Genomic DNA, 12,709 nt, shown 5'->3' on the forward strand with positions numbered 1-12,709 from the left:
CCTATAATGTCCTTTCCACAAATATTAGTAACAACTTGTCTGTATATTATTTGTGTGTGTCCATGTATGATCTAAATGTGAGATATTTTTCTACCTTCAGATGATCTTGCTAAAATAATTAATAAAAGAGCTCTATTTAGTTGGTTTGAAGGTAAGCACTTGTAAGGATTGGATATTCTAAAACTCAGACTAATCTAAATGTTTTTCAAGTTCACGTGATCTGGGAAAATATTCGGTATAGAAGCTTATTTAGGGTTGTCGGTTTAATGAAAATAAACAGGTCTTTAGAGATATCAGCGTTAAAAATAAAACTTTTATTCTGCTTGCGTTTACTAAAAGTCACATAAGTTCACAGTATCTCTGTTGCAAAATTTGTCAGCAAAAAAAATGGTAGAATATTTGACTTTAATACCTTGTGAAGTTTTGTGGGTAGTCTAAGCATAATTGTTAAGAACAAATAAATTAAATAGATGTAAGATTAAAAGATTTGTAAGTAAACTTTTAAATAGCTTCCAAAATCTTTGGTATCTTGAGCTATAAAGTCTTACTAAGTTAAATGATGAGTAACGTAAATTCATCAATAATCTAGATCATTTCCAAATAAGATAAAATAATGAAACATTAAGTATTGAACATGGTTTATCAACTTTTGCCTTTTTATAGAGAAACTGGAGATAGGGGCACCTGCGTGGCTCAGTGGTTGAGAGTCTGCCTTGGCTCAGGTCACGATCCCGTGGTCCTGGGATTGAGTCCCATATCGGGCTCCTTGTAGGGAGCCTGTTTCTCCCTCTGCCTATGTCTCTGCCTCTCTATGTCTATCATGAATAAATAAATAAAATCTTTAGCAACAACAACAAAAAACAAAAGATAAATTTGAGCCCATTAGTAAACATGTTTTATGCTTCACTGAAAGATCATATTATGAAAAAATAGTTCTAAAACTCATTAAATGATGTGGGAAACAAAAGTAGAAGAAAAAATATTAAATTTCCTTACAACTTACAGCCCACTGACAAGTCCTTGAAACGGGCAGAGTGACATTCGTCTAGGGACTCAGCTGCCTCGATGTTAATACTTTGCTAAGGGCAAAATGCAATCTTAGACCAGACTTCCAGGATCCTGTAAGTCCTGTAACATTCCTTAGAAATTCCTTAGAAACTTCCTTTATCTCTACCCCCCCCCAAAAAAAATACATGTTGGCAATCATCCTCTAAGCATATGAACTACCGATGCATATCTGAAGGGTCTCAAGAGTGAGTTTTTACTAAACAGTAATAAATGACCTTTTCCTAACACTAGCTAGCCTCCTCAGGATCCACAAGGTTTTGGAAACCTTTAAAAATAGGAGTAATAAAAATATGTGTTAGTTGAGGGAAATGAAAATAATTTTGTGCTAAAGTGACACTGGTCATTTAAAGAGTAAAAATTTAGGACAAAATCTGAATGCAGAAAAAGAAAGTTGTAGAAGGTTTTTGGAGAAAGAATGATAAGATAAATTTAAATAAGTAAATGTGGGGACACCTGAGTGGTTCAGTGGTTCAGTGGTTAAGTGCCTGCCTTCGGCTCCGGGCATGATACCGGGGTCCTGGGATTGAGTCTTGCATCTGGCTCCCTGCGAGGAGCCTGCTTCTCCCTCTGCCTATGTCTCTGCATCCCTCTGTGTGTCTCATGAATACATAAATAAAACTTAAAGAAAAAATAATAAATAAATGTGTTTTAATTTCAAAAGTACACTGATTCAAAGTTTTTGTTTTCTTGTTCTTAAAAGTATGAAGTTCTTTGAAATATTGATCTGCTCTTACTAGGGGCCAAGGATAGGCAGCCTCAAGATCGGCCACTTTGGCATGAACATTATTTTAAATTAAAAGCAATGAAAACCTAGCCGATTCAGGAAAAGCTCTTTACCTTCCCCTCAACTGCTTGTATCAGGAACGGAGCTATTAACAGAGATTCTTATTTACCTAAGAAATGTATTTGCATAATAGGGGAAACTTTGTTTTCCATGCATCTTCTTTCACCTTCTTGCTACGGGTCTCCCCATTTGTATCCTCAGACCCCTATCCCACTCCTTTGTTTCTATAAGCATTATGTTGCCTGTTTTTTTGCATTTCCATGTTTATGTGGATTCCCTGTACATATGTACACAGTATTAAATTTGATTTTCTCCTGCTCATCTGTCTCATGACAATTTGATTTTTCGTCCAACTAGAGGGACCTTAAAAGGCAGAGTAAATTCTTCCTCCCTAACACCTTCATAAGAAATTATAAATAAAAGTTTTTCTTTAATTTTTAAGTTATCTGCCTAAAACACAATGATTCTGTTTGTTAAAATAATTTCCTATATTTTTCAGGTCTTTGTTTAACAAAACTGAGTCTGAATGTTAAAAGAGCAAAATTTTGCTCACAACGATGTAACCTCTCTTTGCCTTGATATATTTTATTGTCTCTTTGGTTAAATGGATAATTAAATACTGTTTCATAATGATTTGTGATCCTATTCAATCAAATGTTCAAAACTTTTGATATTTTTTCACATACTTCCGAAAATCAGATTTTAACATTAAGTCTTTTGAGCACAATCTAGCCGAAAATTTCCAGCGGACTACTGGAACATAAAAAAAAAAAAAAAAAAAAAAAATGTGAGAGACGCCTGGGTGGTTAAGTGGCTGAGTGTCTGCCTTTGGCTTAGGGCATGATCCCTGAGATCTGGGATTGAGTCCTGCATCGGGCTTTCTGCATGGAGCCTTTCTCCCTCTGCCTGTGTCTGCACCTCTCTCTCTCTGTGTGTCTCTCATGAATAAATAAATAAAATCTAAAAAAAATTAAAAATTTAAAAAATGTGAGAAATTAAATAGGCTTATTGGGTATGTTAAATTACAAGGCAACATTGTTCAAGAAGTTATAGTAAACCCTCTTAGATTATATTTATGAAGATATATTAAAATAAATCTTCTAAGAATTATATGAAACTCCTAGCAATCTGATATCTTGGGATATCATTATCTTGAAGTGATGTGTCAGAAAAATAGCCAAATTTGTCAATTTCATTGTAATGATCTCTAATCATATATGTAACCATGGCTTTATTTAAGTCTTTTATCATTTACAGACAGTTATACTTTGACTCCGGTGCATTTACAAAAACCCCCTGCAGTTTGCTTCACCTTCAATGAGACTCATGGAAAAAAACTCGGAGTACAGGTTTCTGATAATCTTAAGATCATAAACTGAACTAAGTAAAAATTTCTGAAGCTCATAGATAAATTAGAGTGAAGCAGAACAATAATTAATAACACGGATTGAATGAACTGAAGAAGATAACTAAACCTTTTATGACCTCTTGTTTGAAACATTGCTGACTTTAAAAATTTTATTTTTTCCAGATTTAAGTAAACTTTTTCTCTTAAGCAGACTTACAGCAATTTGATAAAATATACCTTTGTGAACAAATTTGAACATTTACCTTTTCTCCCTACGTGAACCCTACAGAGTTCAGAAACTCTCAGAGAGAACTCTCATATTTTTATGGCAATATATTTATTTGCATAAGTTCAATAAGAATCTGTTCTCCTTACGACAGAACACAATCGGAAACACAGGTTATTTCACCAAGGCTTTGACTGGTGAATGACATGTACAATCTCAGATATGACCGGACAGCTTTAAAGAACTAAAGTTGACTTTATGGAGCCAATAAAGCCCCTTGGAAATCTCAGCCTGATACCTTGCTTACAGAGGTCCCAGCAGCCTTACCAGGTGAGCAAAGAAGGTCACTTCCTGGGGCACCTGGATGGCTCAGTGGTTGAGTGGTGCTTTTGGCTCAGGTCGTGATCTGGGGGTCTTGGGATGGAGTACCACATCAGGCTCCCTACAGGGAGTCTGCTCCTCCCTCTGCCTATGTCTCTGTCTCTCTCTGTGTGTCTCTCATGAATAAATAAATAAAACCTTAAAAAAAATAGAAGGCCACTTCCTGGCAGGTGCAGGAACCTCAGGATATTTTGGGGACCTCCAAAAAGAGGAATTCATCCAAATCTAAATGTATTACAGGCAAAGTCTGATGGCAAATATTTGGCTTGGCTTTTGGTGTTGAGAGGCTTTTAAAATTTCAATCTAGCAATTCTTTATGAAAAATTCCAGCAAAGCAGGTTTTTAAAAGCTTATATAATGAACTACTGTTTTTGTTGCACTTATGCAAATAATCAGGCCATGGGGTTTTTTTGAGTGTGTGTGTTTTTATCTATTTTTTAAATTTTTAAAAAGATTATATTTACTTGAGAGAGAAAGGCTACGGTTTTTTGAAATGACTTATTTTGCAAACAAATTTGTGTTAATTTGGCTGTCTTTGTTAAAAATGAGGGTAATTTATAGAGAGAATATATATTTCAATAATATATCTTTGGGGGGGATATTAGATTTTAATACTATTCATTCTAAACTGGACTAGATTCTGATTTCTTCTACTGTGCCCCAATGACTGGCCAGAACTCTCCAAACTAACATTTTGATTTTTCTCCCATTTTTCTGACTTGGAATCATTTGAGAATTAAAACTGCCTTTTCCCCTGAAGTCCTGCAAACTAAATACAAATGACTTGATGTTAACTTCAGAGAAATTCCCACAATAGCTCATAAATAGATAATCTTCATGCCTATTGCTCAGTAGACCACTCAGAGATCGCCAGACATTTGAACTACATACAAACCAGGAAGATCTGTGGGATTGCCACTACTTGCCCTCACTCTATCTGGAGAGGCTTTAAGTCAAGACATCTAGAAGTCTTCTCAATTGGCTACCCTCAGAACTCAGAAACTGGCTTAATGTTTGAAGCAATCAATGACCATTATTTTTCTTTTGTCTCCATAGACCTACCTTTTATTTAATCCCTGATTACTTGAACCATAGGCCTACCTTTGGGAATACACCTGCATCACTGCCTCCTGAAATACGTTTGACTGAATTGACCTACTGTGAGGACTAAGAGATGGTTCAATGAAATAATACAACCTACTAGCTCAACTTTCAATATGTGAAACTTCCGGAAAGTTTCAGAAGAAGGAACTGTCGGGGCTGAAGGTCGGCTGCCCCTATGATGGCTATTTTGACATGAAGATTATTCTGGGCTGAAGGGAATTGAGACCAGTGGACTCAAGAGAAGCTTTTGCCCCTCCCTTAGCCACATAGAGGGATCTAAATGAGAGTTTTTCACAGAATAATGGTTATTAGCAGAGATAAATTTTATTTGGGTGATCCATCTGTATGGCAGGAGAAACATCTAATTTCCAAACATCTGCTCTTCTTACCACCCTGTGAGGTACATTCCTTCCCTTTGAAGTCTCAGAGCCCTACCCCTACTCCTCAGTTCAGGATGACATATATACCTCATTTTGCCTGTCTTTGGAATTTCCATGTCCAGTGGGTTCCCTGTATGTATGCTTTAAATTTGATTGTCTCCTGTTAATCCGTCTCTTGTCAATTTGATTCTTAATCCAGCTAGGTGTACCTTGAATGGGACAAGAATTCTTGGTCCTTGTCACTGTTATCCAAGTCATGCTATTCTACTCTATCTGGGCATTAGTGTCATCAGTTTATTCTCATTGGCATGGCTTTTCATTATCTGGATGAAACTTTAATCATATGTAACCTTAGTGAATTTCATTATGACTATCCACCGTCAAATTATTTTTTAAACACATCAATTACCAAATTTTTAATAGGTTTGTGTTCAGGGAAGATCTGTTTATCTTCTCTCAATAGCTCTTGTTTGTCAGTCACTACTCTAACCACTATAATAGATTTTCCTGGATTGTATTCAGACTCCTCTTTCAAAAAAACTTTCAAAGTCTTTCCCATAAAGGTTTTCCAAGATTCCCACAGTACCAATAGGATAAATAAGTTAGCCCTTATTATAATGAATAATGAATGAACTATACAGTTATGGAGACTTGGAAGTTCAGGAGAGACCTTCTAAATGCCCACCGCAGACTTGACCATTCTTCTAATCTGAATTTAAGAGAAAATGTAACTGCTATCTATGGAGTCTACATTTTGCCATGTGAACTAGAAATCAGACATTTTACTTCATATTTAGCTAGTGGAAACTCTCATGGTGGATAGAGTTTCTAAATACCAAGGAAAGGATAACAATGAGGAAATAAGCAGAATGATCCCTAGTAGAATTTTTCAATATCTACTTTGAGAGCTGTTTAAAGGGCTGAAACAGTTGGTGAGAAAAGGAAAACAGTGGTTTTGAGGGATAAATAACTGGCCAGCAGATGAAAGGCCAGTCCTCTCAGAATGAAAATTATGTACAATAGCAAGGAGGAAATGAAAACAGCAAATATATATATATATATATATATATATATATATACACACACATATATATAAAGTGAGTATATATATATTTATATACAAATACATTTATATATCTATGTATTTTGTAAATATGAATATATGTGTAATTACACAGCATATAAATATATCTGCAGAGCTTGACTCCAAATTAATAAAGGTTCATAGAAGCAGCATGTTGTAAAGTCATGATAAGAGGCAGATTTAAGGCAGGGAAATACCACTCATGTAATGTTTTAAAACCCTAAAACCATCACAGCAGATAAAGAATGAAGAGAGAGTAGGGACTGGGCAGTGTGAATCTGGACTTGTTGGAAAGGTGCTCATCTAACTAGAGATAAAGAGTTTTGATCTCTGTCTTCTGAGTAGCATCTTGGTTTCACAAATGAAGAAATTTAAAACCTAGAGTGGTTAGAGACCCTTAATCTGAGTTAGGCCTGAGTGGCTCAGGGGCTGAGCCTCTCTGCCTTTGACTCAGGGCCTGATTCTGGGGTCCTGGGATCCAGCCCCGCTTGGGGCTCCCCACAGGGAGCCTGCTTCTCCCTCTGCCAACGTCTCTGCCTCTCTGTGTCTCTCATGAATGAATAAATAAAATCTTTTAAAAATCCCCCCAAACCTAGAGTGGTTAACAAAACTTGTAAAGCTTCTGTACTCAGTATGTGTTCCCTGGACCTGCCGCGTTGGAATCACCTGGAACCTCGTCACAAATAGAGATTCTTAGGTCCTGCTCCAGATCTACTGAAACAAAATCTGCATTTTAACAAAAGACCCAGAGGATTGCTCTTACAGTTTTAGTTACGATAGCCTAAAGGCCGAGGAGCAGGACACCCAGGGGGCCTGACTCTGCTTCCATTGAATTCCTCTGTTACTGTTACATTTTGCCGCTTTAAGAGACTCCCTGGGCAGGCGCATCACTTCCACTGCTCTTTAAGCTTTGTCTTGAGAGAGGTCCAGGAAAACGCCCACCCCCCAGGGCCATCTTAAAATTCTGTTAGGCCACGAGAAAGGGAGATGGCTCTGGGATTTGGGCTGTCCTAGAACGTTTCCAGCTTCTCTGGTGACAGCTGCGATCCCGGCGTTCTTTCCCCGGACGCCCGCGTTCTCCATTCGCGAAAGCGACTCACAAAGTTTAGGCGGCACCGGGGGGTGGAGCTGCGCGAGCGCGCGGCGTCCGTCGGTTGCCTAGCGACGGCGTCCGCGCGGGCCCTCTGTAGGTCAAGTCAGCTGCTGTTTGCGGGTCACCCAGGGGGCCACCATGGAGGCCGAGAGGGGCTCCCTGGTCCCCCGGGACGGGGAGGCTCTAAAGAAGGAGGTGCAGCTGCGGGTGACCCCTTCGGAGGTGAAGTTCCTGGACGCGCTGGCCGGGAGGGTGTACCGCCTCCCAGTTACTGTGCACAATCTCGGCCGTTCCAACCAGAAAATCCGGTTTCAGGAGCCCCTTAAGCCACAGGTAACACACTGGGGGGGTGCTGGAGCAGGACCTCAGGAGAGTGGGGGCTCCGAGAACGCCTCCCCAACTGGGGGGGCGGGGCGCCGCTTTGTCCGAGAGAGGCCGCCCGGCTCCTGCGGGAGTGGGGGCAGGAGTGACCTTCCCCGGAGCCAGCGGCGATTTAGGTCTCCGTGTTGACGTGTGCTAGCCTTTTTGTTTTGTTTTGCTTTGCCTTGTTTTGTGAGTGTTGTGGTTTGGGGAGACAGGGTGAGGAAAAGTCGACCTGGAACCTCCCAAGTTCATCCTTCTGGGTTTGGAAAGAAGGGAGAGGGGGTCCCGTGTCTGTGTCCCAACAGCGCAGAATTTATGCTTTCACACTGCAGAGTCACATCCACAAAATGCTCTATTAACTACCCTTTGAATCACGAAGCGCCTGAGATACTCCAGGAGAGTGGAAAGGTTTACCATTTCGTAGTCTAACAAACATTTGTTGAACACCTACTATGTAATAGGCAGTAGGTGTGAGGAATATAACATGAACACAGCCCTACCCTCAGAGGACTTAGAAACTGGGGGAGGGGGGAGTCAGTACAGGTCATCAGCAAAATTAATGTTCTGAGACGCTGTCCCCATCTTCTGATTTCATAGTGGACAGAATTCCATCTTGGGGCGCCTGCGTGGCTGAGTCAGTTAAGGTTCTGCCTTCGGCTCAAGTTAGGATCCCGGGATCCTGGGATAGAGCCCCCTCTGCCCTCCTTCCCCCACCCCCCACGCTCTTTCCCTCTCTATCTCAAATAAATAAATAAAATCTTAAATCAGTACAGTGGTCACTCCCATGGTGTGATTATTCCAGGTACTTAAGGGAACATTCTAGAGTGGTGGGAATATTCTACGATTTGACACAAATGGTGGCTACATGGGTGTGTTTATATAAAGATTCATCAAAATTTACCTTCGAGATTTGTGTATTAGGTAAATTTTTAAGTGTAGAAAGTAGAACATGAAAGGCCTTTTTCTTGCTGTTCTAATCACTACTATACATTTTCCTATGTGTATACAAATATGTCATTTTAACAAAAAAATCATAGATACCTTTCTATTTCTGTACCTATAAGTCCAGCTGCATTCAATACTATTTATCATTAGGAATGTTCCACTAAAAAATCAACTTATTTATCACTTACATGTCAAAAATTCTTATCCTTTCCTATATCAAGTCTCCTGATAACAGGTGATCATAGTAAACATTCACTCATACACATGATCTAAAATAAGAGTGAGATTGAGATACGATTTTTTTAATTATTATTATCTATTTGAGAAAGCACATGCAGGGAGGAGAGGTAGAAGCTGGCTTCCCGCAGAGCAGGGAGCCCCACGCTGATCAGGGAGCTACACTGCAGAGTTGGGTCTCAGGATCCCACAATCATGACCTGAACCGAAGGCAGATGCTTAACTGACTGAGCCCCCCAGGCGCCCCTAGACTCCTTTTTCTTTTGACCCATGTTTTCATTCCCACCTCCTGCAAGAATCACCCTTTTCCAAAGCTCACCCATCTTTGAGGGTCTAAGTGAGTTCTCTTTTACTCTCTAAATCTCGTCATATTATCTCCAAATTATTTCTTCTTTACTGGATACCAGTTGAATTAATAAACATTTATTATAGTTTGGACTTGGGTCCCCATGACGTCTAGTAATGTTAGTTTTACCTCAGTGGTGCCTCCTACCATTAGCTCCTAGGTAGGGATGGTGCCTTATACACCTTTGTGTTCAGCTCAGAGGACTCAGCAACTTGTAGTTTGACCAGGAGCACATGCTGCTGAAACCCTGGTTTTCCTTTTTTTTTTTTTTAATTTTTAAAAAATATTTATTTGAAACGATTTTATTTTAGAGTGAGCATGAGCAGGGGAGGGGCAGAGGGCAAAGAAGAAGCAGACTCCACACTGAGCAGGAAGCCCCACATGGGGCTCCATTCCAGCACCCTAGGATCATGACCCAAGCTGAAGGCAGACAGTTAATGGGCCGAGCAACCCAGGCTCCCCGTCCTGGTTTTTCTTCTTGAAGATACAGCTTCTTTAAAGATAGTCACACCCGATTTGTGTACTTCTAACACTCCAAGGCTTATGCAGGGAATAATTGATCGCTTGTCTTCTTGCTGTTATGTAATTGCAGGGGGTTTGAGAGTTGGACTGTGATGGTTTTAAGGTATCAGAAGTTTGCTGGAAGTATGAAGCTTTCAGACTGTTCAACAAAATCACTCCACTGCCCTATGTCCTTCATTGCTGGAAAGTACTCCTTAGACTCAGCCTGGCATTTTGAAAAGCTCTGAATAATTAATTTCAACAGACCTCCCTTGTTACTGATTGAAGCTCTTTGCCCAGCAAGGGTAGCTTATTAGTTGCCTGCTGGGAGACTATTTTGCTTGTTCTTTTTTTTTTTTTTTTTTTAAGATTCTATTTATTTGAGAGAGAGAAAGCATGAGTAGGGGAATGGGCAGAGTGAGAGGGAGAAGCAGACTCCCCACTGAGCAGGGAGCCTTACTGAGCCAGCCAGGTGCCCCTATTTTGCTTATTCTTTTCTCTATTTGCATCTGAGATATTCTTGCCCCCACAGGGAGCACCTTACTTTCTCATCTTTCACAACCATTCTCTAAACCTAGGCCAAGTACACTCCTTTCTGGCCCATAATAATCATGTTTTTTTCATGGATTTCCATTACTTATGTCTCATTTACCCATAAGACACTTAATTAGTCCTTGGCTTGTATTATTTAACTTTCTAGGGGTATATAGTCTACTTCCTTAAGGAGATTATATATTCAGGAGAGGGACTCTTTCTAGTTGTGGGGAAAGAGCTTACACTTTAGAGTCAGATAGATGTGTGATTTGAATCCTGTCAGTGACATTAGACATTAATTAACTTCTACAAGTCCCAGTTTCCTCATCTATATTCTGGGAGCCTTAACATCAGCCTTATAGGACTGCAGAACTATATGGTGTGAGATAAGAGATGGAGAATGCTTAACCTTGGGCAGCCCTGGTGGCTCAGCGGTTTAGCGCCGCCTTCAGTCCAGGGCCTGATCCTGGAGACCAGGGATCTAGTCCCACGTCAGGCTCCCTGCATGGAGCCTGCTTCTCCCTCTGCCTGTGCCTCTGCCTCTCTGTCTCTCATGAATAAGTAAATAAAATTAAAAAAAAAATGCTTGACCTATTGAGAGCCCAACACATAGTAGTTCTTCTCTTTCTCCCTTCATATTTTTCCTGGAGTCTAGCGAATGGTTTACAAGAATGAAAGTGTTGGAGAAAATAAGGAATAAAACCTCTTATTCTATTCAGTTTTTGTTTTTGTTTTTGTTTTTTAATGCATGAGAGACACAGAGAGAGGCAGAGACATAGGCAGAGAGAGAAGCAAGACCCTGGGATCATGACCTGAGCCAAAGGCATATGCTCAACCACTGAGCCACCCAGGTGCCCTATTCATTTTTTATATTTCCTCCAGATTATGGATTCTAAGTCCCCATGCAAAAACTATATAAAATGCTATATGGGGGTGTCTGGGAGGCTCATTTGGTTAACTGTCTGCCTTCAGCTCAGGTCGTGATCCTGGAGTTGCAGGACTGAGCACTCCCCATGGGACTCCCTGCTCAGCGGGGAGTCTGCTTCTCCCTCCCCGTCTGCCTTTACCCCTAGTCCTGCTCTCTCTCTCAAATAAATAAAATCTTTAAAAAATGCTATATGTATATGTGTATACATACATATGTATATATGTAAGCATGTGTGTGTTATGTATATATAGATGATTGAGCAACATTTTTGTTAGATTGCTCTCCCTTTTTTCTCTATTTAAGTACCTCAGACTTCGAAAGGAGTCTATGAGCATTTACATGATTCTCACCTGACTGCATTGTCAGTTTCAGTCCATGTACTGCTTTTTTTTAAAAAAGAGTTTTTATTTATTTGTTCATGAGACAGAGAGAGAGGCAGAGAAATAGGCAGAGGGAGAAGCAGGCTTCTTGCAGGGAGCCCGATAGGGGACTCGATCCCCGGACTGGGATCATGCCTTGAGCCAAAGGCAGACACTCAACCGCTGAGCCACCCAGGTGTCCCTCAGTCCATGTTCTGTTAAAAGCATATCTGCAGGATCTAGAATCTGACACATTCATATATGGTAATTAAGTCTTTGCCTTTAGGGAAGGAATATTGTCTATGTATTGACCTAACTCTTGAAATAATGTATACTTCTAACTGCTGTTGCTCACATTATTTCTGTATTAGGAGTTAAGATGTTTCATTTGATTTTTTTTTCCTTCCACTAAAGTTCAAATTGATGTTGACCAATCTGGATAAAGCACTTGCTTCTGGACTTCAGATGACAGTGATGGTGGAATACCATCCAGATAAAGATGAAGACACTTTTGACCAGCTACTTATTTCAATAGGAAATAAAACAATAGAGATCCCTCTAATTGGGTATGTATTCTCCATATTTTATGCTGACGTTTTCAGCATTCTTCAAATGAAAATAAGGGTCAAAGTAATATTTTGTATTTTCTCTGGACAATAGGGCTTGTTGTATCCATAGTTTCCTTACAGCCAAACTTAAAGGACAAATTTTTAAGAAACTGTGGTGTTTAAAACAAATGGAGGACTGGTTTTCTGGTATTTTTAATTTTTAAAAATTTTTTATTTAAAGATTTATTTATTTTACAGAGAGAGAGCGAGTGAGTGAGCATGGGGGTGGGGAAAGGCATAGGGAGAAGGAGAGAGAGAATCTCCAGCAGACTCTCTGCTGAGCCCACAACTGGGCTCAATTCCATGACTCTGATATAACCTGAGCCAAAATCAAGAGCCACTCAACCAATTGAGCCACCCAGGCACCTCTATTTACTTATTTAGTTTAGAGAGAGCTATTTACTTATTTAGTTTAGAGAG

General features: G+C 39.8%; 1 protein-coding gene across 1 annotated transcript in view; it reads left to right on the top strand.

Moving 5' to 3' along the window:
- Positions 1 to 7,591: 7,591 nt before the first annotated feature.
- The window catches only part of CFAP47 (cilia and flagella associated protein 47), a 491,966-nt gene continuing 486,848 nt past the window's right edge, over positions 7,592 to 12,709 (top strand). The window contains exons 1-2 of the mRNA XM_055338249.1: positions 7,592 to 7,801; positions 12,096 to 12,247. Of these exons, the coding sequence (XP_055194224.1) occupies positions 7,607 to 7,801; positions 12,096 to 12,247 (347 nt within the window). The 5' untranslated portion in view covers positions 7,592 to 7,606. The remainder of the gene's footprint in view (positions 7,802 to 12,095; positions 12,248 to 12,709) is intronic.

The sequence above is a fragment of the Nyctereutes procyonoides genome, unplaced genomic scaffold (assembly GCF_905146905.1).
Source record: "Nyctereutes procyonoides isolate TBG_1078 unplaced genomic scaffold, NYPRO_anot_genome, whole genome shotgun sequence".
NCBI lineage: Eukaryota > Metazoa > Chordata > Mammalia > Carnivora > Canidae > Nyctereutes > Nyctereutes procyonoides.